A 21,008-nucleotide genomic window follows, 5' to 3' on the forward strand; every position below is an offset into this window, starting at 1 on the left:
ATTTCAAATTTTGTTTGAATTTTATGTTTTTTCTTTGAAATAATTATGTTTCTCCTTAGTTTTTTCTTATCAGTTATGTTTATTAAGGTTGTATGTTACAGCATTGTCACTGAACCATGCTTCTGTATTATAAAGACATGCACTTAAAAGCCTTCTGATTGGTTAATTGCATTTGCACCTTGACTTCAGAAACATGTCTTTTATTAACCGCTCAGTAATCTTGAGAGAATTATTTGATTAATTATCGCCTAGGGCTTATAACAATCAGCGTCTGCCACTGGATAATAAGAAAAAAAAAGATAAAAAATCTGTCATCATTTTCTCACCCTCATGTTATTCCAAACCGTTACTTTCTTCTGAGGAACACAAGAGCAGATGTTTGGCAAAACTTCACAATTGATCATGTGAGTTGCAAGAATCAGTGGCATCACTGATGTGTTAATCACAATATTACACTGTGGACCACTTTTTTTGTCTTTTTGAAAAGAGCAGCATGAACATTCTTCTATTAATCTCCTTTTGTGTTACACATAATAAAGAAAGTCAGATGGGTTTGGAATGACTTTAGAATTTCACTTCACAAAGACAAAACTTTCATTATTGAGTGAATTATTCCTTTGAAAGCTACTGGATTAGAGCTGAGATGAGGGTCAGTGCCACTCTCTGAACTCTTTAATACCAAATTCATACCTCTGTGAGCAGAATGCACTGAAAAAAAAAAATGTTTTGCCCCTCTACCTCTTTCTCTTTCTTTCCCTCTCTCCTCTCTCTCCTCTCTCTCCCAGTGGATGATCAGATTGCAGCGCTGGCTGCTCTGGTGCGCTCTGAGCTTGAAAGTGACTACGTGCTACACATTTTTATGTCACTGTGTCACCAGCCAGAGAAACAGATTCCTGGAGTTGGCGCGCTCCTAATCCTTATTGCGATGTGCAGAAACACATTTATACTTAATGAGTTCCTCACATAAATCTTACAAAGAACATATTTAATACAATAATACTTATATCCATATTATGAACACATTTCATGAATAAAATGCAAATGTTATGAATGGTAAGATGTGCAGCGGAATCAGTATGGTTTTATGGGCCATTTAGGCAGTAAGGAAATTATTGGGGGGCTCTGTGAGAAAAATGTTTGGTTGAGGTTCGTTTCACGCAACCCCAATGTTTTGTTTCATTGGCTGACTTTTTAGCTAGGCTATATTTAAAATAATACACTGACTGATTTTTATGAAATACTTCTAATGTATAATATGTAGCCTATAGCATTTTGGCGATGTACGATTTGATTTTAACGCAAAAAGCTCGAACATCGTACTGTTGCTATGGTTACCTCGGGCAAAAACGACTTCTGTTCGCGACTATTTAACGCACTAGCTGTAACTAACTTGTCATCTTACTTCAGTAGTTACTGAAACGTTGTTTGAAAAACGTATATAGAAAACGCATATACAAAAATGATACAAACATTTAAGACCCCCTCAGTCTTTTGTTTTGATTTCTTTTTAGGGGTCCTAGTTAGGGGTGCCAACTCCCCCAGAACCCCTCATAATTCGCACCCTGCTTTGAGGGACATCTTGTTTGAGCACTGCGCTCCCACGCAGAGGAGCGCAAAGTCTCTTTGGTTTGGCTCACTGTCTCCGTGTCTGGTTGGCAGAGAGACCGCGCGTCTCTGCCTGGAAGGGGTTAGAGGGTTTGCTCGTTTCCAGTCCTGCCCATTCTCTCTCAAGGAGGAGGAACGAGAGCAACCAGTGCTGCGAGAGTTTTGACACCCCCAGTTTTCAGATCCGATGCTGACACCTTCACACCACAGACAACCTGCTAAATATACCCACCAGTGCCCGTCTACGCGCGACAGAGAGGACGGAAATCAGTCGTTTAAGGGAGTGACCCGACCGCACGCCCGCAGAAGCGCCCGAGCACAGCCCGCTGCCAACAAGCCGAGGACGCGCTGTCAAGCCTCTCCAGACTTGGAATTATGAAATTTTACAGCGCTGACTGACTGTGCAAGAATCTCCTGCTTTCCAGGGCTGTGAGTTTTCTTTTTCGCGTAATGGAAGAGGAGACACCGGTTCCCTGATCTGAGTGACAGGATCTCTCTCTCCAGCTTCCGAACTACCGCGTGGATTCAAAAAATAATTCATACACGAAATCCTGAGGATATAAGTGAACCGATTTCTTTGAGGATGTACTGGCGTTTGCTCTGTGTGACTCTAACGGGATTGTCCGTGGCTCGCGCTCTAACGGGTGAGTCGATTATTGTGGTGTCGGTACGGCACGGTTTCTCTGCGCACAGGAGAGCTCTGTTATGGTTATTACTGTCGTTTGTTATCGATGCTCACCTGTAGGGCTGCTGTTTCAGAAGGTAAACAGGTAGAAACCGTATCTGATGAAGGGAGAGATCATTCGTTACGCACTACATAAATTATTCCTTTAAATAAGTTCACACCAGACTGTTTCCGCACTGTAAAAAGTGAAAATGTACAGTTTGTTACCATAAGGAGATATTTGATCGGATCCTTAAAATTTTGATTTAGTGATATTAATAATGTTGTTCATTTGAATAAAACCAATTAATTTAGATATTACCTCTTGACGCATGATTTTAGTGTATTTCTTATTTTTTGTATTTGCTTAATTTGTGTATTTATATTTTCATTTTTTAGTTTTTTTTTTTAAATGTATACCTACATAGTGTTATTTTATTTTCACTTTTATTTATTAGTTAGATAATTTGTGTAAATCAAATATATTAGTCGATTCGTATTTTGACAGCGCTTAAACCAGAGATGCTCCGTATGTGTGTGTTTGCGAGAGTTGGGTGTGTGTTATCAGACTCAAACACCCAGACACAGTGGCATATCTGCCCACCACGTCTGCACACCCATATACAGTGACCCCTCTCTTAGTCCACGGCCTGTTGTGTTCAGCTCAGACACATTGATCGATTTCCAGGCGCATAATCGATCCTCTGTCGAACAGCGTGTAAGATCAGAGCGCGCTTCGTGTGACATTATGGGTGTCATGTTACTTTTGCGCAGTTTGTCACCAATTATCTGTAGGCTACTAGTATGAGATTCATGTAATGTTCAGAACTATGACTGACACCCTGAGTTTCAGTTATTAAAATTATAAATGTGCCACTCTGCTTTTTAGAAAGTCCCTGCGGTGGGAAAATCACAATCACCAGCGCCGGGTATGTGACCTCTCCCGGTTACCCGTCTGGATACCCGGTGAACCAGCAGTGCAGCTGGCTGATCCAAGCGCCTGATCCACAGCAGAAGATCCTCATCAACTTCAATCCACATTTTGATCTGGAAAGCAGGGAATGCAAGTAAGTCTAACCAACATTTCCGAATAGTAGGAAACCAGGGTGTCAGAAATGATAGATGTCACCAAAGTCCTTTCTGGAAAGTGGGCTGTTTTCTAGACATGCATTTACAACTTCTATTGACTTAAATGGGGAAAGACCGGATTAGGCAATTGATTTCCTTTAAGAAAACCAATATGTTCCTACAGTCGCAGTATTCTCCAGTTTATTTTATACAAGAGGTTTCCGTTCTACTTATACTGTCTCTGGTATCACAAAACATCTACCTACTTTCAAAGTAGATCAGTTTGGCGCACAGATCTTGAGGTGTGCCACCTGTTGGTTGAAAATGAAATATTTCATATTTATGGATCTAAATTTAGGAGGAGTTGAACTAGATCTGTTTAAAAACAAATGTCCTGGGCTGTGATAATGGATCTGCATTTATCACTCAGAGGGTTGTTTTTCCCAAGGAAAAAAAAAGGGGGATGGTTTTCCCAAGAGGAAATCTCAAGAATGCAAGGAGTCAAAACAGAAAAATGTGAAAGGGGTGCATAGAACACTGTTTATGGTTTCATTTTCATCAATTTGATGAGGCTTCCAGCATCACATGAGTAATTAAGCTGATTGTTTTCTTAACGAGGAGGCTGACAGACAATGACATTAAATGATAGTGAGGTTGGAGGCAGAGCTTGTTATTGCCTTGCGGCTCATTTCAGTGGTTTAGTTAACAGCATTAGCACGCAAACACTCGCAAGGCTTTGTGTGGACTGAATCTCATAAATGAGATGGATTTGATGAGTCTCTCTGTCAATTTAAACAGCTCGTAAATGGGGGCGTAAATCAGCAGCTGTCAGTCACACAGGCTTGGCTTTACTATTGGGTTGGATTTCAGTGCCACGGGACCAGTGAAAAGTCCCTTATGCTGAATGTCCTGCTGTGGGCCCCTGAGGGGGCATGAAAGAGCAACAGACAGACCATGACCATCCCTTTATATCCATTTTCTCTTTCAGTCCATTTCTTTAGTTTGTGTGTGTGTGTGTGAGGGAGATAGAGATGTAAAAGAGGGGTATAAAAGAGCTAGTATGCTGCCATACTAGAAGTGTGCAGTAGGTATACTATACATATATGCAAATTGCATGCAGATTTTTTTGTGTGTGACTATAGAGTCACTGTATTAGATTGAACTACATCTTTTTTTTTTAAACTGTACAGTAAACAATAAGAGCACATTGTTGTAAATATGTGTCCCACAATCCAATGCACTCAACATCTTTTATATCCACTCAAAAATGTTTTGTATCCAGTTTGACAAATGAACCAGAACGTATATCTGCCTTCCTTACTTATTACTTGATCAGGCTTCAAAAGTTTAAAGAGGTAGTACACCCAAAAATGGCAACTTTATCACTATTCACTTACCCACATGTCATTTCAAACCTGTATGATTTTCTTTTGTAGAAGATATTTTGAAGAATGTTTTAACTATTTTTGTCCATACAATCCAAGTCATTGGCATCCAAAACAACTTTGGACCACTGAATTTCATTGTTTTGACAAAAATACAGACAGAGATATTTTTCTAAATATCTTCTTTTGTGTTGCACAGAGGAAAGTCATACAGGTTTGGAACGAAATGAGGGTGAATTAATAAAATCTCCTAAAGACATTTTACACAGAATTTAATCAATTCAAAATAAACCATGTTTTATTTCAGAGATGCTTATAATGGACGCTTATTGCAAATTTAAAGATCACAATTAACAGGCAGTATACAGTATATGGTCCACTATATATCCACACTAAGCCTGCTTTTAGTTAAAAACCATCTCTAATTTAAAAAAAGACCGAAAAAGCAGAACCAAAAAGACAAGAAGCTGAGGAGTCTTCGATGATGAGTCAGTCTGAATCATCAGTCAAAATCAATCCTAACATAAACTCTGAAGGTCATCAAGTTTGGTGTTGGGTTTAAGCGACTAATTACGTAGCATGTCAATCACACTTGATGTATTTGCTCTGAATTTAAATGTACAGGATTCCAGCTGCAGATGTTTATCAAGCTCATAACAGAAATCTCTGAAAAGCTTCCATGTTTCACAAGAAATATAAAAACTGCCATTGATATAGACTGCAATTTGGACAGATATACAGATGGATAATTAGTCAAGACTATTCAAAACAACCGTTCTCACCCTGAGCTTGGTGTGAAACAGTAACTCAGCACTGGTGTTACTTTATTTTCTCCCAGAATTCCAAGGAGTTCCAGAACTTTCCCATCCATTCAGAAACATTCACTGAGCTTAAATGTTCTGTCTCAAAATGCCAGATTCCAACATAAGCGTGTGACTGTCAATGCGTGCTGTGGAATGTCTGGTGTGTTTTGGACGGACTAGCATGAATGTGTGTCTCAGAACAGGAAGGTTAATCAGAAATTCACTTTAACTTGGACCAGATGCTGCTGTGTTGTTCTTGGACTGCCGTCAGTTTTTTAGCTGTGGCAAAACTTGCAGAGTTTATGGTGAACATTATTAAACGAACCCTGCGGAAAAGCCCAGGAGACCATCGCGAACACGGTATTCATTCCTTCCTGCTCTGCACTGCAGAGAACAAACACATCGGACAATCTAACAGCTTTTTATTTCAACATATTATATAACAGAGCAGAGCTGGTTACAGTTTGCAGATGCTGCATGAGCTTCTAACTGGTAGAAACCATTCACATCTTCATTGAACTTTTAATTACAAGTTGTAATTCAGACTTGATGGTTGTGATGACAAAAATGCTAGAGGCTTTTGCTGTTAAATGTAGTTAGATAGCAATATGTATTCATACTCATATTTGATATGCCATTTTATTATAGCCAGTGCTACCTGGTACGCTTTCTTTCTTCTTATAATGGTGAATTAAAGTAGTGCTTAATTATTTTGCTGTCATCAACAACAAAGCTGCACATGGATCAATTTTGGCGTTATGAACGTTGCCATGGAAACAAATTATATCTGAGCCCGAGGATGTGAACAGCTCCAAGTAGAATCTCCAAGTTGTCATCTTGTAATTATGGTAATTCCAACATGGCATGAATGCAGCAGAACATTGCTCTTAAGTTCTCATTGAAAAAGCTTCATAGGTTCTCTCTGGACACAAAAGCTGAACAATAAAGCACCGTGTTAATTGAAAAGGACCAAATTGACAATATTTTGGTATTTGGTTCAGGTTTGTGGAGTCTTGCTGTTATACTTAGCTCAGCCTGTCTGATTTCTTTACAGTAGTAGTTGTGTACTCATTTTATCTAGTGTCTTTTTAGATGGTCCGTGTGTGTGTTTCTAGTGCATTCTTGTCTTATCTGAGTTGTCGTTGGAGATGTCGGTCCTGCAAATGCCTCTGGCCTCAGACAGTAATGTAATTAGTGTGAAATCAGTCACATATGTTTCTGTGCCACAGCACACACACATAATCTATAACCTTAATATACCACGTAGAGACAGAAATGCAGTTTCCATTTCAGTTTTGCTTGTCGTTTTATGATGTGTGTTCTAGGAGAGAAAACACGAGTAGTTTACTGCAGCATTCATGAGGATTGATTCCTCTCAGTCCCTCTACACACACACTTACAGAGTAGAAATAATGTTCATCATTAATGGCTTTGTTGTGTGGGAATGCTTTAATAATTCTGCACATATTAATCATTAATGACACTCTCTTTCTCTCTCTACGCCTTCTTAACAGCCCTCCCGAACACACTCTCTTTCACACACACATTATTGCTAAGGCAAGCATCACTGTTACTATTATTCATACATACTGTTAGAGTGAACTACTAACTCTTAGGTACTAAACTTTGGCATGTAACTTTGCACTCTTTATGCTATGGATATGAATGATACCATCCTAGCAAACACACTAAAAAAAAAAACACTCTAAACACCCCAGCAACCACATAGCAACGAGCTTAAAAAACAAACAAAAAAAACACTCAGAACACCTTTCGACTGTATAGCGACCACCTATTTATCAGCCCCAACACCCAACCTATTGTCATGATTTTAATGGTTTAATGTTATGATCTATTGTTACGAGTTATGATTTATTTCTTATTATTTTCTTCCCCTATATCTTTCAGGGTTTTATTGTAAAGCATAATCAGACACTCACACTTTTTCATTTTCCTCTCTCTTTCATGCATTCTCATTTCTGTAGGGACTGAATCTGCTGCAAACCTCCAGAACAGAACTGTTGTTCCTGACAGTTTCATTGTTGGTTTATTTTACTCTCAATAAGTCACTATATCAGCAGCTTTCACGTCCTCCTGTGTGTCTTGCTCAATAGCAGGATATTTTTCAATCCAAAATCACAGACATTGTGTTTCTGTCTCTGTAGAAAGCAGGCAAGTCTGTTGTAATCACTGTCTCTCTCTCTCTCTCTCTCTCTCTCTCTCCATCTCTCTCTCATGCTGATCAGATAAAACACACTGCAGCACTGAACTCTCATTCAGCTCATTAGAAACATGGATAAACTTATTGACCCCGTTGTTTTATTAAAAAATGCATTAAATCGATTAAATGTATTAAATTTAATAAAATGTTCAGTATTAAATAATATTAATAAAATGTACATAAATAAATAAATAAACTACTGAATTTACACATTTCTTTAGTATTTTTACAAATTTCCTTTTTTTAGGTTTACCCACCCTCAAGCTGATCCAGAGTTTCTTTCTTCTGTTGAGCACAAAAAAGATTTTGGTTACCAAACACTTGACGGTAGCCATTGACTTCCATAGTATGGGGAAAAAAATAAATAAATCATGGAAGCCAATGGCTACCAGCAACTGATTGGTTGCCAAAATTCTGCTCAACAGAAGAAAGAAACTCATACAGATTTGGAACAGCTTGAGGGTGAGTAAAAGAAGATAGGATTTTAATTTGGGGCTGAACTATCCTTTTAGGATTAGAAGAATATAAATTTATTTAACAAGTTGGGACACCTTCCTCTGCCAGAGCTCCTGTTATGTAGTTTATGATTCATTAAATTACCCAGATCATCAGTTTAGCTCGAGTCCAGGTTGTGAGCGATCTGTCTGAATGGCAGGAAGCACACTTCGGCTCCAACAGAGGGTCGCGTCGTGGTGAGAGGTCAGAGATCACACTGACCATCAGTGTCTTGGGTTACAGGAGAGCAAGAGAGCACGAATGTACTCAGAGGGGGGGCTGTGTGTAAAACCAGTGTCATGTCAGCAGGAAATGCCTCATGTTTCGGGTGGTTTTGTTGGAGCTGATGCTGTAGGAGTCATCAAAATGAATCTAAATGAGTCATGCAAAAGTTACTCTAGGATGAAACCGGGGGAAGATGTTTCAGAGTTTCCAGTTATACTTTCAATGCAGCATGTGTGTATATAATGCATTTCAAAGGTACTCATAATGCATTACAATATGTATTCATGGTCACATCAAGAACAAAAGTAGAAATTATATAAATAATGACATAAAAATGCATTAAAGTCTCTAAATGCATAAACATAGATAATAATGTATTATAATGTGTGTGTGTAGTACATTATAACTAACAGTGGATTACAATTATTGATAAGAACATTCAACTGATTATAAATTTTATTATAAGGCATTGTGTGTAACACTATAAAAAATGCTATTTCAGTCTTTCTATTTCAAAATTTCACATATAATTCAGTATGTTACTTGCTGTTATTTTTGGAATTTATTGTGAAATTTTATATTATATTATATTATATTATATTATATTATATTATATTATATTATATTATATTATATTATATTATATTATATTATATTAATTATATTATATTATATTATATTATATTATATTATATTATATTATATTATATTATATTATATTATATTATATTATATTATATTATATTATATTATATTATTCAAAGCTGCACTGAACTGAACATTGGTAACTCACTGTTAAATGTATTACAGAACACATTAACCCAATAATTTCAATAATGTGTGTGTTTGTGTGTAGGTATGATTTTGTACAGGTGTTTGATGGTGTGGATGAGAACTCTTTCTCTCATGGGAGGTTCTGCGGCAAAATCGCTCCGTCTCCGATTATCTCTAATGGAAACTCTTTACTCATCAAATTCACCTCCGACTATGAAAGCGCTGGAGCCGGATTCAGCATCCGCTATGAAATACACCGCACAGGTATCAGAAAACACACACACACACAGTCAAAGATCTTACATTGCACATACACACACACTAACACAAAAGGTCTTTTAATCAAAATATTGATTCATGTTTTAAAAATGCTATTCATGTATGCAGGTTACTATATTCTTTGAAATATACTGTACATTAACATTATGCAACTTGTTGTTTTACATTCTGTGCAGGTACTGAATGTTCCAGAAACTTCACTGAACCACACGGAGTGATTCAAACCCCTGGTTTCCCTGATAAGTATCCAAACAACCTGGAGTGCACCTTCATGATCTTTGCACCCAAGATGGCAGAGATCGTTTTGGACTTCCAGAGCTTCGATATGGAACCGGACACAACCGCACCTGTGGGGGCCGTCTGCAGATTTGACTATCTGGAGATATGGGACGGATATCCTACAGGTATAGACAAAAAAAAAAAAAACAGTGCTGACTTTCAGACTTCATGCTGAGAGAAGAACTCAGGCTTTTTAGAAGAACAGAACAACCAAAGACACACACAAAACACAAACATTACGGCTCTTTTGGTTATTAGAAATGTTCTGCACGATGAAAGGTTGATTTTGTGATTGAATTGTGAACTGAATAGCTCAAACTCATCTCTCTCTCTCTCAGTGGGGCCTCATATTGGTCGATACTGTGGTTCCAGACAGCCAGGTCGTGTGATCTCATACACCGGCATTCTCTCTCTCAGCATCCACACAGACAACGCCATCACCAAGGAAGGCTTTTCAGCCAATTACAGCATCCGAACCAGCTCAGACCCACCTCAGCCGCACCAAGGTTAGTGTGAGACTATCAGCTTGATTTAAAAGTGTTCATTTTGTAATATATTTTATAATTTGTCAATGTCTTATGTTTGTCTTTGTCTTTTCTTAGACTATATTTCCCACCTCTCTCTTAATAACGCTGCTTTTGATACTGTGCTTTCAAGGCTTCTCTGTGTGACCTCTGTTGTGACTTGCAGTATTTGCAAGTGAAGTAACAAAGCGTATGCATTGTGAATTAGCTCTTGAGTCCAATATTAGAGAGTAGAGTCACAAGAGTGAAAGAGATGTTTTTGCAGCTTAGTTTACTTTAGTCAATCAAGATGAAGATGTGCCAGAACCAAGCAGCACAGGAGTGAAGGTAAAACTCATGCTTACAAACTTAAAACGAGTTGTAACTCACCAAGTTAGTTAACTAGCATATAGTGTCAACTGAGTTTTTTACAACAAACAAACTGTTCCTATGCCTCCCTAATGTTGCTAACTTCCTCGTTAAAGGTTCCTCCAGTATCCAGGTGACTCCTGAAAGAAGTGGCTCAGAATCTGAAACAAAGAAAGACCCTCCTAGCAAGATAACCATGAACCATGTTTTGGAAAAACAGTATGAAGTATTGACACTGGAAAAACTCAAACTGCAATTAGAAATACAAAAACTGGAATTAGAGAAAACTAAGCTGAAATTGGAGTTAAAAACCTTGGACATGAACAATAGATCTCATTGTCCACTGTCCAAGATTGAATTAATCAATTCATTGTATTCAATCATTTCTAATTTTCCTGTTGACTTTACTTGTTTAATGTTTAATCAAAAATTCATTTAACATGCAGATGTTATTTGAAGAATCACATACTAGTTTTCCAGTTGTTTTTACTTCTGCATCACATTTTCTTATCTGTTGATTTGATGAATCAATCGTAATTTGCATCAAGTACATATCCAAATAGTCGTTCTTTCAGTTTTCTCAATCATTAAAAAAGGTTTTCTACAATCAGTTGTCAAATATAACGCCCAGGGCTGCGTTTCCCAAAAGCATCATAAGCCTAAATTGATCACAGAGAAAATTGGCGGCAATGGTTTCTACAATCTATTTACACTTACAATGCTTTTGGGAAAACGCAGACCAAATTTATCTTCATCTTTAGACTCCGCAGCTGGTTCGCCAAGCATCTGGTCTTCCTCCAGGTCTGGAAGTGCAAGATGTCAGTTAAAAGGAAAATCATCTTTAGCTCATTTCAAAAAGCTGTGGGAAATGTAGCCAGAAGGTTACATTACAGTTAAATTGTGTTTATTACATTGCCATGTTGTGATGACATGAATTTTTTTATAATTTAATTTTTCATGGTAGGATAGAATTGTGTAATTTTAAAAAATCAAGTGACAAGGTTTTTCAAATTTTATGACAGCTTCCCTGAAATTAAAGTGCATGTTACTTGATTTATATATGTGAAGTTGAGAATGAAAAGAGAGCTGCTGTTGATATTTCTGCGCTCTCAGCTCACTCAGTCTGGTGCTTTTATTAAACCCATCTATCAAGTTTTCAGAGAATCACACACTAACTGAGACTGTTAGCAATAATGTGGCAATGATGTGCTCGATGGCACTGAAGTAACACCCATGATCCTTTGAGACCTGATCCCAGCTCAGATTCACTTCACAAAGCTGTGTATGTGTGTGCTTTCAGTTCAGTGTAATAAAGTGCTGTGAGGCTGTCCGTTTGTAATTCATCTTCATCGCCCTGCCACACAGGCACGAGGGTCACACGGGTCACTACATCTGTGGCCAAACATGAAAGACTAATATTAACTTCCTGTGGTGAGAAGAGAGCAGATCTGACTCTTTGTTTCTCACACATGCACACTCACATAGACAGAGACTGATATTTACCAAAGAAATTATATTTACTAAACCCAAACCTTCTGACAGTATCAGATTCATCAAAAGCATGATTTATGAATCTGTCAAATAGTGGAGACCACTTCAAATGTCCTCAAAAGTCAGTTCAAATTTTATGAAAGCGCCATGTGTGCTGTTTATTACTTCAAAAACATGACACTACTCACAATATATTTGTATGTGTGTGTGTGTGTAGGTGAGTGTATGTCTCCTTTAGGGATGGAAAGTGGTGAGATCACAGAAGACAGGATAACTGCATCATCACAGTACAATCCCAGCTGGTCTCCACTGCGCTCCAGGCTGAACTTCCCTGAGAACGGCTGGACGCCATCAGATGATTCTGTTCGGGAGTGGATACAGGTACATACAAATACACACACACACACATTCTCTAATTTTATAGGGAAACGCTGTTTCATCTTACCAGACAGGACATGACCTTTACACTTTTGAAGTCACACATACATCCTCGGATGTGTACACAGGCAAAATATTTAAAAATAACTGAAGTTATATAAGGGGGAAAACAGTACTTGACAGTCATGAGTGGGTGTTTGGCCTTAAAGAGTCTACTTCACATTTAAAGGGATAGTGCACATAAAAATGATAGTACACCCTTGCTGTTTATTTTGGGCTTTGTATTGAACAGTACACAGTATCATGAAATTATGAGACAGACGGAGAGATGGGATAGAACATCACAGACAAGACTCGAATGTCCACTACATTTACAAATTGGATATTAAATCAAAGTCAGTATTCAATGTTAATCAAAATATATTATTAAGTAAAAACCAAATACATATACACTACTGTTCAGAAGTTTGGCACTGGTATAATTTTTTAATGAATTGCATTACAAGTTAAGATAACTGTTTTCTATTTTACATATTTTAAAATGTAATTCTCATTTTCTTGATGCAAAGCTGAATTTTCAGCATCGTTACTCTAGTCTTCAGCATCACATGATCCATTTCTTACAGTGCCCTCCATTAATATTGGCACCCTTGGTAAATCTGAGCAAAGGTGGCTGTTAAAATAAATCTGCATTGTTTATCCTTTTGATCTTTCATTCAAAAAAATTCACAAAATTCTAACCTTTCATTGAAGTAAAACAATTGAAAGTGGGGAGAAAATCTCATGGTGAAATAAATGTTTTTCTCCAATGCACATGTTGGCCGCAATTATTGGCACCCCTAGAAATTCTCATGAGTAAAATATCTCTGAAGTATATTCCCATTCATATTTACATTTTTTAGCACCCTAGGGTGACTAGGAGCATGAAATTGTCCAGCCATGACTTCCTGTTCCACAGGATTATAAATATGAGGAACACAAAGGCCAAATTCCCTTAATCATCCATCACAAGGAGTAAAACCAAAGAATATAGTTCTGATGTACAGAACAAGATTGTTGAGCTTCACAAAATAGAAAGTGGCTGTAAGAAAAGAGTTAAAGCATTGAAAATCCCCATTTGCACCATCAGGGTAATAACTAAGAGGTTCCAATCAACTAAAGATGTTAAAAATCTGTCTGGAAGAGGACGTGTGTCTATATCGTCCTAATGCATGCTGAGGAGGAGAGTTTGAGTGGCCAAAGACTCTCCAAGGATCACAGCTGGAGAATTGCAGAAATTAGTTGAGTCTCGGGGTCAGAAAGCCTAAAAAATATATCAAACAGCCCCTTCATCACCACATGTCATTTGCGAGGGTTTCAAGGAAAATTCTTCTAGCTCATCCAAAAACAAACTCCAGCATATTCAGTTGTCAGACACGACTGGAACTTCAAATGGCACTGGCTTCTATGGTCAAAAAAGTGGAAAAAAGATCTGCTCACTGTTATTCCCTTTATTTAATTTTTTTTTAAAAACAAAGTTTCGGTCCAAAGACCTTCGTCAGGCAAACACATACAAGCAAAAGCAACAGCTCAATAAGTACTAATACTCAAGCAGCATTCCAATTGATTACACCTGTTGGTAATCAAGGTCAATCATGTGAACAGCTGTATCACAATTAAAACAAGACAACCACATTAAGGCAAGAATTTCTGAATACAAACACAAAGTCAGGAAATATCCAAACAGTCATAGAACATCACCCATTTCCTTTACAATTCACAATTGCCCGTCCCAAAGACAAGCAACTCATAGCCATACAACATATATATTAAGGTACACACAAAGAATATCACTTAGAAACATGAATTAAAATCAAGTTCCAAATTCAAACCCTTAGGAGAAAGAGTGTTCAGCGTGTAAATATAATAAGCTTCTCTTTTCAATAAAATCTTATTGACATCACCAACTCTCCTGGGTACTTTAACGTGTTCAACTCCAATGTACCTCAATGTGGAAAGGTTGTGTCTTTTTAAATTAAAGTGTACTGCTACCGGGTTTTTTTGATCATTAGTGCGAATACTGCTTCGATGTTCTGCAATCCTTGTTTTTAAAGCACGTTGTGTCTTTCCTATATACGCTAACCCGCATGGACATTTTATCATATAAATAACATTTTTAGTACTGCATGTGATGACACCCTTAATTTTGAACTCCCTTCCTGAATGAGAATGAGAGAAAACTTTAGTTTTTGTAGTAAAATTACATTGGGTACAACGACCACAATTATAATTACCCGAAGGGATAGATAAAAAGTGAGTGGGTCGTTCTACAGATGAACTAACATCAGCTCTTACAAGAAGATCACGTATATTAGGAGAGCGTTTATACACAAATCTTGGTGTTTTCTCAAAAGTATCATTAAGGAGAGGATCGGATTTTAAAATATACCAATGTTTGTCTATGATCTTTTTTATATCTGAACAAATAGGAGAATATTGAACAGCACATACAGTGGTTTTGTTTTCTGATTTTAACCGTTTTTTATGTAGAGATGTCTTTTGATTTTCATTTTCAAATCTCCTAACTGCGGACTGTATCCAATCTTCGTTATGACCCCTCTCCCTAAATCTGTTAATCAAATCAGTACTTTGATGTGTATATGACTGTTCAGTACTACAAATTCGACGTATCCGATTAAATTGACTGATAGGCAAGCTACGTTTCAACGTTGTAGGGTGGTAGCTCTGTCCATGCAAAAGTGTGTTTCGATCAGTAGGTTTTCTATAGAGGTCTGTAATTATTTTCTTACCATCCCTAATGATGCGAGTGTCCAAAAAACTAACACATGAATCATCATAGTTAACTGTAAAATGTAAATGTTCATCATTGGTGTTAAGAAAACTGTAAAATTGTAACAATTGATTTTCAGTACCTGACCATATCATAAAAATATCATCAATATACCTTCGCCAAAGTATGATGTTTGGGATAAAGGAATTTAGTAGATCATTGAAAATGAAATTCTGTTCAAAAAGGCCCACATACAAATTTGCATAATTTGGGGCCATGGTGCTACCCATGGCGGTACCCTTAATCTGTAAAAAGAAATCATCTTTGTATCTAAAAAAAATTTTTTTTCAGCACCAACTTAGCTAATGTTTTGATACAATTAGCACTAGGATTTTTGTTAAAATGTAAGTCTCTGAGAAAGAATTCCATTGCCTCAATCCCTTCTTCATGTGGAATACTGGTGTATAAAGACTCGACATCGAATGTTACAAACAATATTTCGTCAGGTAAATCAATAGTTTTTAAAAATTTTATCATATCGATGGAATCTTTTACAAAGGAGGGTAATGTAAATACGACTGGCTTTAAGAAAAAATCCACAAATGTTGAAATTTTCTCGGTGAGAGACCCAATTCCAGATATAATCGTCTTCCCGGAGGAATAGTAAGGTCTTTATGTATTTTGGGAAGTACATAGATGACTGGTGTGACTGGGTAATCAACCTTCATAAAATCAAACTCCTGTTTAGTAATCTCACCAGAATTTACAAACTCTTGAAGGATTTCCTGAATTTCGTTCTGAAAAACATTAGTAGGGTCAGTACTCAATTTTTTATAAAAGACAATGTCACTTAGTTGTCTTTCTACTTCTAGGTCATAGCTAGCAAAATTCATTACTACAATGGAACCACCCTTGTCTGCTGGTTTGACTATAATAGTCTTATCTTTCCTTAGATCCAATAGAGCACTTCGTTCGTCCTTAGTTAAATTATTAAAAACTTTGTACTCACGCTTGTTAGAAAATACCTCCCGTACATCCCTCTCTACAAGACGACAGAACGTTTCTAACTAGGAGTTTCTGTTTTTAAAAGGAACAAATGAAGATTTACCACGAAACTTTGTAGAAATTCTCATTGTTTCAGAAGGGGAAGGTTGAACAGAAAGAGTAGTATCTTCAACACTTGAGGAGATATTCAAAGTTTCCACCAAAACATTCTCTAATAGGTAAAGTCCTAAAGAACTTTTGAAGATCCACAAAGGTGTTGAATTCATCATAGTTGGTTGTGGGAACAAAAGACAATCCTTTACTCAAAGCAGTTAAACCTGCAGGACAGGAGGAATAGTTTATCACATTGGATGTTTCCTGCTCCGGGTTTGGTATTGCTGGGGAGAAAAGTCTCTTTTTCTTGCCCCTCCTGCATTTTCTCCTCTTCTTCCGCTCACATGACCTCTGGATATTTGTTGCCTTCGTGGTATCACATCATCTAAAAAAGAGGAAGAGGAGGAGGTTAAGATTTTGTGAATTTTTTGAATGAAAGATCAAAAGTATAAACAATGCAGATTTATTTTCACAGCTGCCTTTTCTCATATTTACCAAGGGTGCCAATATTAGTGGAGGGCACTGTATGTTTATCAATGTTGAAAAAAGTATTTTTGTGGAAACTGTGATGCATTTTTTTTTAGATTTCTTTGCTGAAAGTTCAAAAGAACAGCATCTATTTGAAATAGAAATGTCTTTATCGTAATTTTTGATCCATTTAGTGCGTCCTTGCTGAATAATAATTTTAGTAATATTTTATTTCTGACCTGGTTTAAATAATCAAATTGTATAAATTTATATTTGCAAATTGTTCTTTTTTATTTAATATCATATATCTTGCTTTGATTTATTATCTAATCTGTAGACATTTATGTGATAAAAGTAAAATCTGCAATACCACTTTAGTCAGACAGAAGGAAAGGGTTTTCCTGGCTCTTTGTTTCTACAAGGAATTTGATTGGCGTGTTGTCATTCTCACAGCAGTACACGCAGGAAGGGTTTCCTCTCTGAAAGTGGACATTTATGGAGCAACCATAGACAGTGCTTGCACTGACAGTAGGCCAGCATTTCTGACGTTACTGGGAAAACAGACACACATCTGGACAACACATTTCATTCTGACACAGACAGAGAGAGAGAGAGAGAGGTCATTCCTCCAAATCTGATCAGGAGGTTCTAGTACAGATTTCTTTTTAGCAGCAGGAGTAAGTTGAACTAGTGAAAGGTCACTGCTTTCCTCTGAGAATGAGAGTAATATTTTAACCATTAAGGATATTGGGGCATGATATTTAACAATATAATTAAGTAATAAGAAACTTAACTCCCTAAAATCTGATATGCAAATAGAAAGATGTTAAAGATATAATCTTTTATGCAGAATATAATCTGTTTCTATTTATTAAAGATTTTGCTGCTCATCCAGGTGGCTTTATCACCGGTTCAATGGTGAAAATTTCTACCCATTGTTTACTTCATAGCAACACATAACTTTGTATACATATACACTTCAAACGTTTGAGGTCAGCAAGATTTTTCAAGATCAAAAATGCAGTAAAAATAGTAATATTGTGAAATATTGTTACAATTTAAAATAACTTGTTTTAAAATATAATTTATTACTGTGATGCAAAGCTGAATTGTCAGCATCATTACATGATCCTTCAGAAATCATTCTGGTTTGGTGCTTAAGAAACATTTCTTATTATGATCAATATCAATATTGAAAACAGCGCTGCATAACATTCTTGTGGAAACATTTATTAACATTTACATTTATTCAGGATTCCTTAATGAATAGAAAGTTCCAAAGAACAGCATATATTTAAAATCAACATCTTTTGTAGCATTACAAATTACTGTCATTTTTGATCAATTTAATGTTGAATCAAAGTATAGATTTTCATACAATCTTACTGATATAAAAAATAGCACATATAATGAATATAAACTACATTTGTAATACATTTTATAGTACATTTTAGTTCCTTATAGTACACTTTAATTGTAAGGAAAGGAAATCTAGACATTGTTTTTATTTGGCAGTTAACTGAAAAAAAAAGTATCAGTTGACACTGGAATGAACTGTTATGTTTGGGTAAACTACACTTTAACCTCTGCCGGGTCTCTTAAGAATGGAGTCATCGCCCTATTGGTGAGAAGTACAACGAATGTGTGAATTGAGGCAAACAATCTGGCAGGCAATGTCAATGCGTTTTTCAGAGATGGCTGCTCCATTTTCACTTAGATGGCCTCCTCCTTTCCTCTCTCACACTATCTGTCTTCCCTGTCCAAATTCTTCGTATTCCTGCCTTTGAACAAGTGATCCTTGTCCCGGGGCACTTTTGAATCACACTATGTCTTGTCTTTTGGCCTCAGCCTGGAAACTATCCCAAGAAAGCAAAGCGGCACGAGGGTCAGTAGAGTAGCATCTTCCTCTTCCCTTTCCTGTTTAAATTCTCTATTTCTCTCTCTCTCACACCCACCAATATCCTGTTTTCTACAAAAAGTGTCCATGTTTGTCTTTAGATCCCGGCATTTGAAGGGCTCTGCTTCTGTCCTGCCATTGTTCCCTCGTTAAAGGTTGTTAACACTTGTTGATCTTGTTAGCGGTGGCTAGCTCCAGTTGGCAGCTCGGCCGCTTCTGATACGGCACAATATTGAAAAGCAATTAGCCTCATAATACCTTCCTGTTCAGAGAGAGAGAAAGAGAACGAGAGAGAGAAAGGGATGGCAGCAGTGCGGTTTTGGTGCATCTGCTCACTGAGACTTGGGTGGAAACCAGTGGGAGAGAGATGTGAACTTTTGTGCCAGGAATGCTTGCATTGAGCCAAACTCTCTCAATAGGCTATTTATGCACACTTCTGTTGCGTCAGTTGAGTTTAATTTATCTCAAGAGTCACGCACACACTCGAGAGACAGACAATAACTGACATGCTAGATTTAAAGCAGGAATTGCTCCACAACAACATGATTTGTCATTCTGACCTGGATCTTTGACCACGTTGTAGTGTTATGTGGTCGTTGTTACAGTAAGGTTACTGGAGGTCTCTAAACCCTTAGGACAGACTTCTTGTAATAATTGAGCAGGGAAGGAAATGGAGATTCTCAGAACCTGAAACAATATAAAACCATGATAGATGATGCTTTGAAAATTCTGAGGGTGTGTTTAGCTTCATTGGCCAGTTATTGTTGTAAGTGACTATTTGTATTTGTATTTATTTATTTATAAAGCACTTTTCAGGCTACACAGTAACTCCAAAGTGCTGTACATCACAAACAGTTAAGATAATAAAAAAAAGAAAGAAAGAATTCAAATAAGACAACAACAACATCGAGATAAGTGACCCAGTAAAGAATTAGAATGCCAGGGAGAACAGGTATGACTTTAAGCGGCACTTGAAGGTATTTAACGCTCTAACCTCGAAAAGAAGGCTATTCCATAACCTTGGGCCAGAGACAGCAAAAGAGCGGTCACCTTTAGATTTAAGACGCGCTCTTGGGATCGTTACTAATCGTTTATTTGAGGATCTCAGTGATACTTTTGCATTATATTGTTTAATAAGCTCTACCAAATATTCTGGCGCTGTTCCATGTAATGCCTTAAAAACATAGATCAAGACTTTGTATTGGATCCTGTAGTGACTATGACAGAGGACTTTGTCTGTGAACTTTTTGTACTAAAATAAAATGAGATTAAAGATTAAGTAATTAAGTAATAATAATTAAGTAAAGGGGTTAATATGAACAAGTGGCTGCTACGTCTGGTCAAATTGTATACATTTTAATTTGTTCAAGGTGTTGAGCTGAAGTGAGTGTTTTACAGTGGGAACCTCATTTTTTATTATTGGTTCTTATTTTTCTTCCAGCAGTTTATTGGCTGTAATTAAACCATATTCACATAGCTTGTGCTGTGTTTTGCTTAGTGTGTATGTGTGGAATCTGACTCAACATGTTTTTCCCAAGTAGCACATGTTCCTGGATCAAAATTCGTTTGTTTGTACTAGAACAACATTTCTATCACTCTGTCATAGCTTTAACCCTAAAATACCGTCCAAAAGCAGAGGGAATCCCAGTCTTGAGCCTAAAGTCCTGGTCGGTTGGGATTTTAGTAATGTTGTTCCATGAGGAATAAGGACTTTGCTCCAGGAACCTGTCCTACTTTGGTAAACCATGTTAAGCTTATAGCCCCCGTCCAGACACCCACTGCACTGCTGCTATGCAGAGAACACATCATAGATCATACTAACGATCAGACAGTGAATCAGTGCAGTGTGTCTGACGGTGATTAACTAGCCGTTACATGACAACTGCTCCAACAGTGAAGAGTCCAAAACAACACATTACCGCACACACAAAATACTTACCAGAGAGTAACAGCCCTGTCTTACGATCTCTGTCTGTCTCTCGCAGGTCGACTTGGGTTTCCTGCGGTATGTGACGGCCATAGGAACACAAGGTGCCATTTCAAAGGAAACGAAGAAAGCATACTACGTCAAAACATACAAGATCAGTGTGAGCTCAAATGGAGAGGACTGGATTTTCCTGAAAGACAAAACCAAACATATGGTGAGCATTTCTTTTCTTTTCTTTTCTTCTTTTTTTTTTTTTTTTTGATTATTAATGTATTGTATTTTTATTACAAAGTGCTTGATTTTATTAGA

At 37.1% G+C, this 21,008-nt stretch overlaps 1 protein-coding gene across 1 annotated transcript in view; it reads left to right on the top strand.

Moving 5' to 3' along the window:
- Window positions 1-1,711: 1,711 nt before the first annotated feature.
- LOC131551433 (neuropilin-1a-like) overlaps window positions 1,712-21,008 on the top strand; it is a 28,320-nt gene continuing 9,023 nt past the window's right edge. Inside the window, exons 1-7 of the mRNA XM_058794394.1 lie at window positions 1,712-2,249; window positions 3,159-3,336; window positions 9,323-9,504; window positions 9,696-9,923; window positions 10,137-10,304; window positions 12,379-12,542; window positions 20,758-20,913. Coding sequence (XP_058650377.1) covers window positions 2,189-2,249; window positions 3,159-3,336; window positions 9,323-9,504; window positions 9,696-9,923; window positions 10,137-10,304; window positions 12,379-12,542; window positions 20,758-20,913 — 1,137 coding nt within the window. The 5' untranslated portion in view covers window positions 1,712-2,188. The remainder of the gene's footprint in view (window positions 2,250-3,158; window positions 3,337-9,322; window positions 9,505-9,695; window positions 9,924-10,136; window positions 10,305-12,378; window positions 12,543-20,757; window positions 20,914-21,008) is intronic.

This window comes from Onychostoma macrolepis, chromosome 02 (genome assembly GCF_012432095.1).
Source record: "Onychostoma macrolepis isolate SWU-2019 chromosome 02, ASM1243209v1, whole genome shotgun sequence".
Lineage (NCBI taxonomy): Eukaryota > Metazoa > Chordata > Actinopteri > Cypriniformes > Cyprinidae > Onychostoma > Onychostoma macrolepis.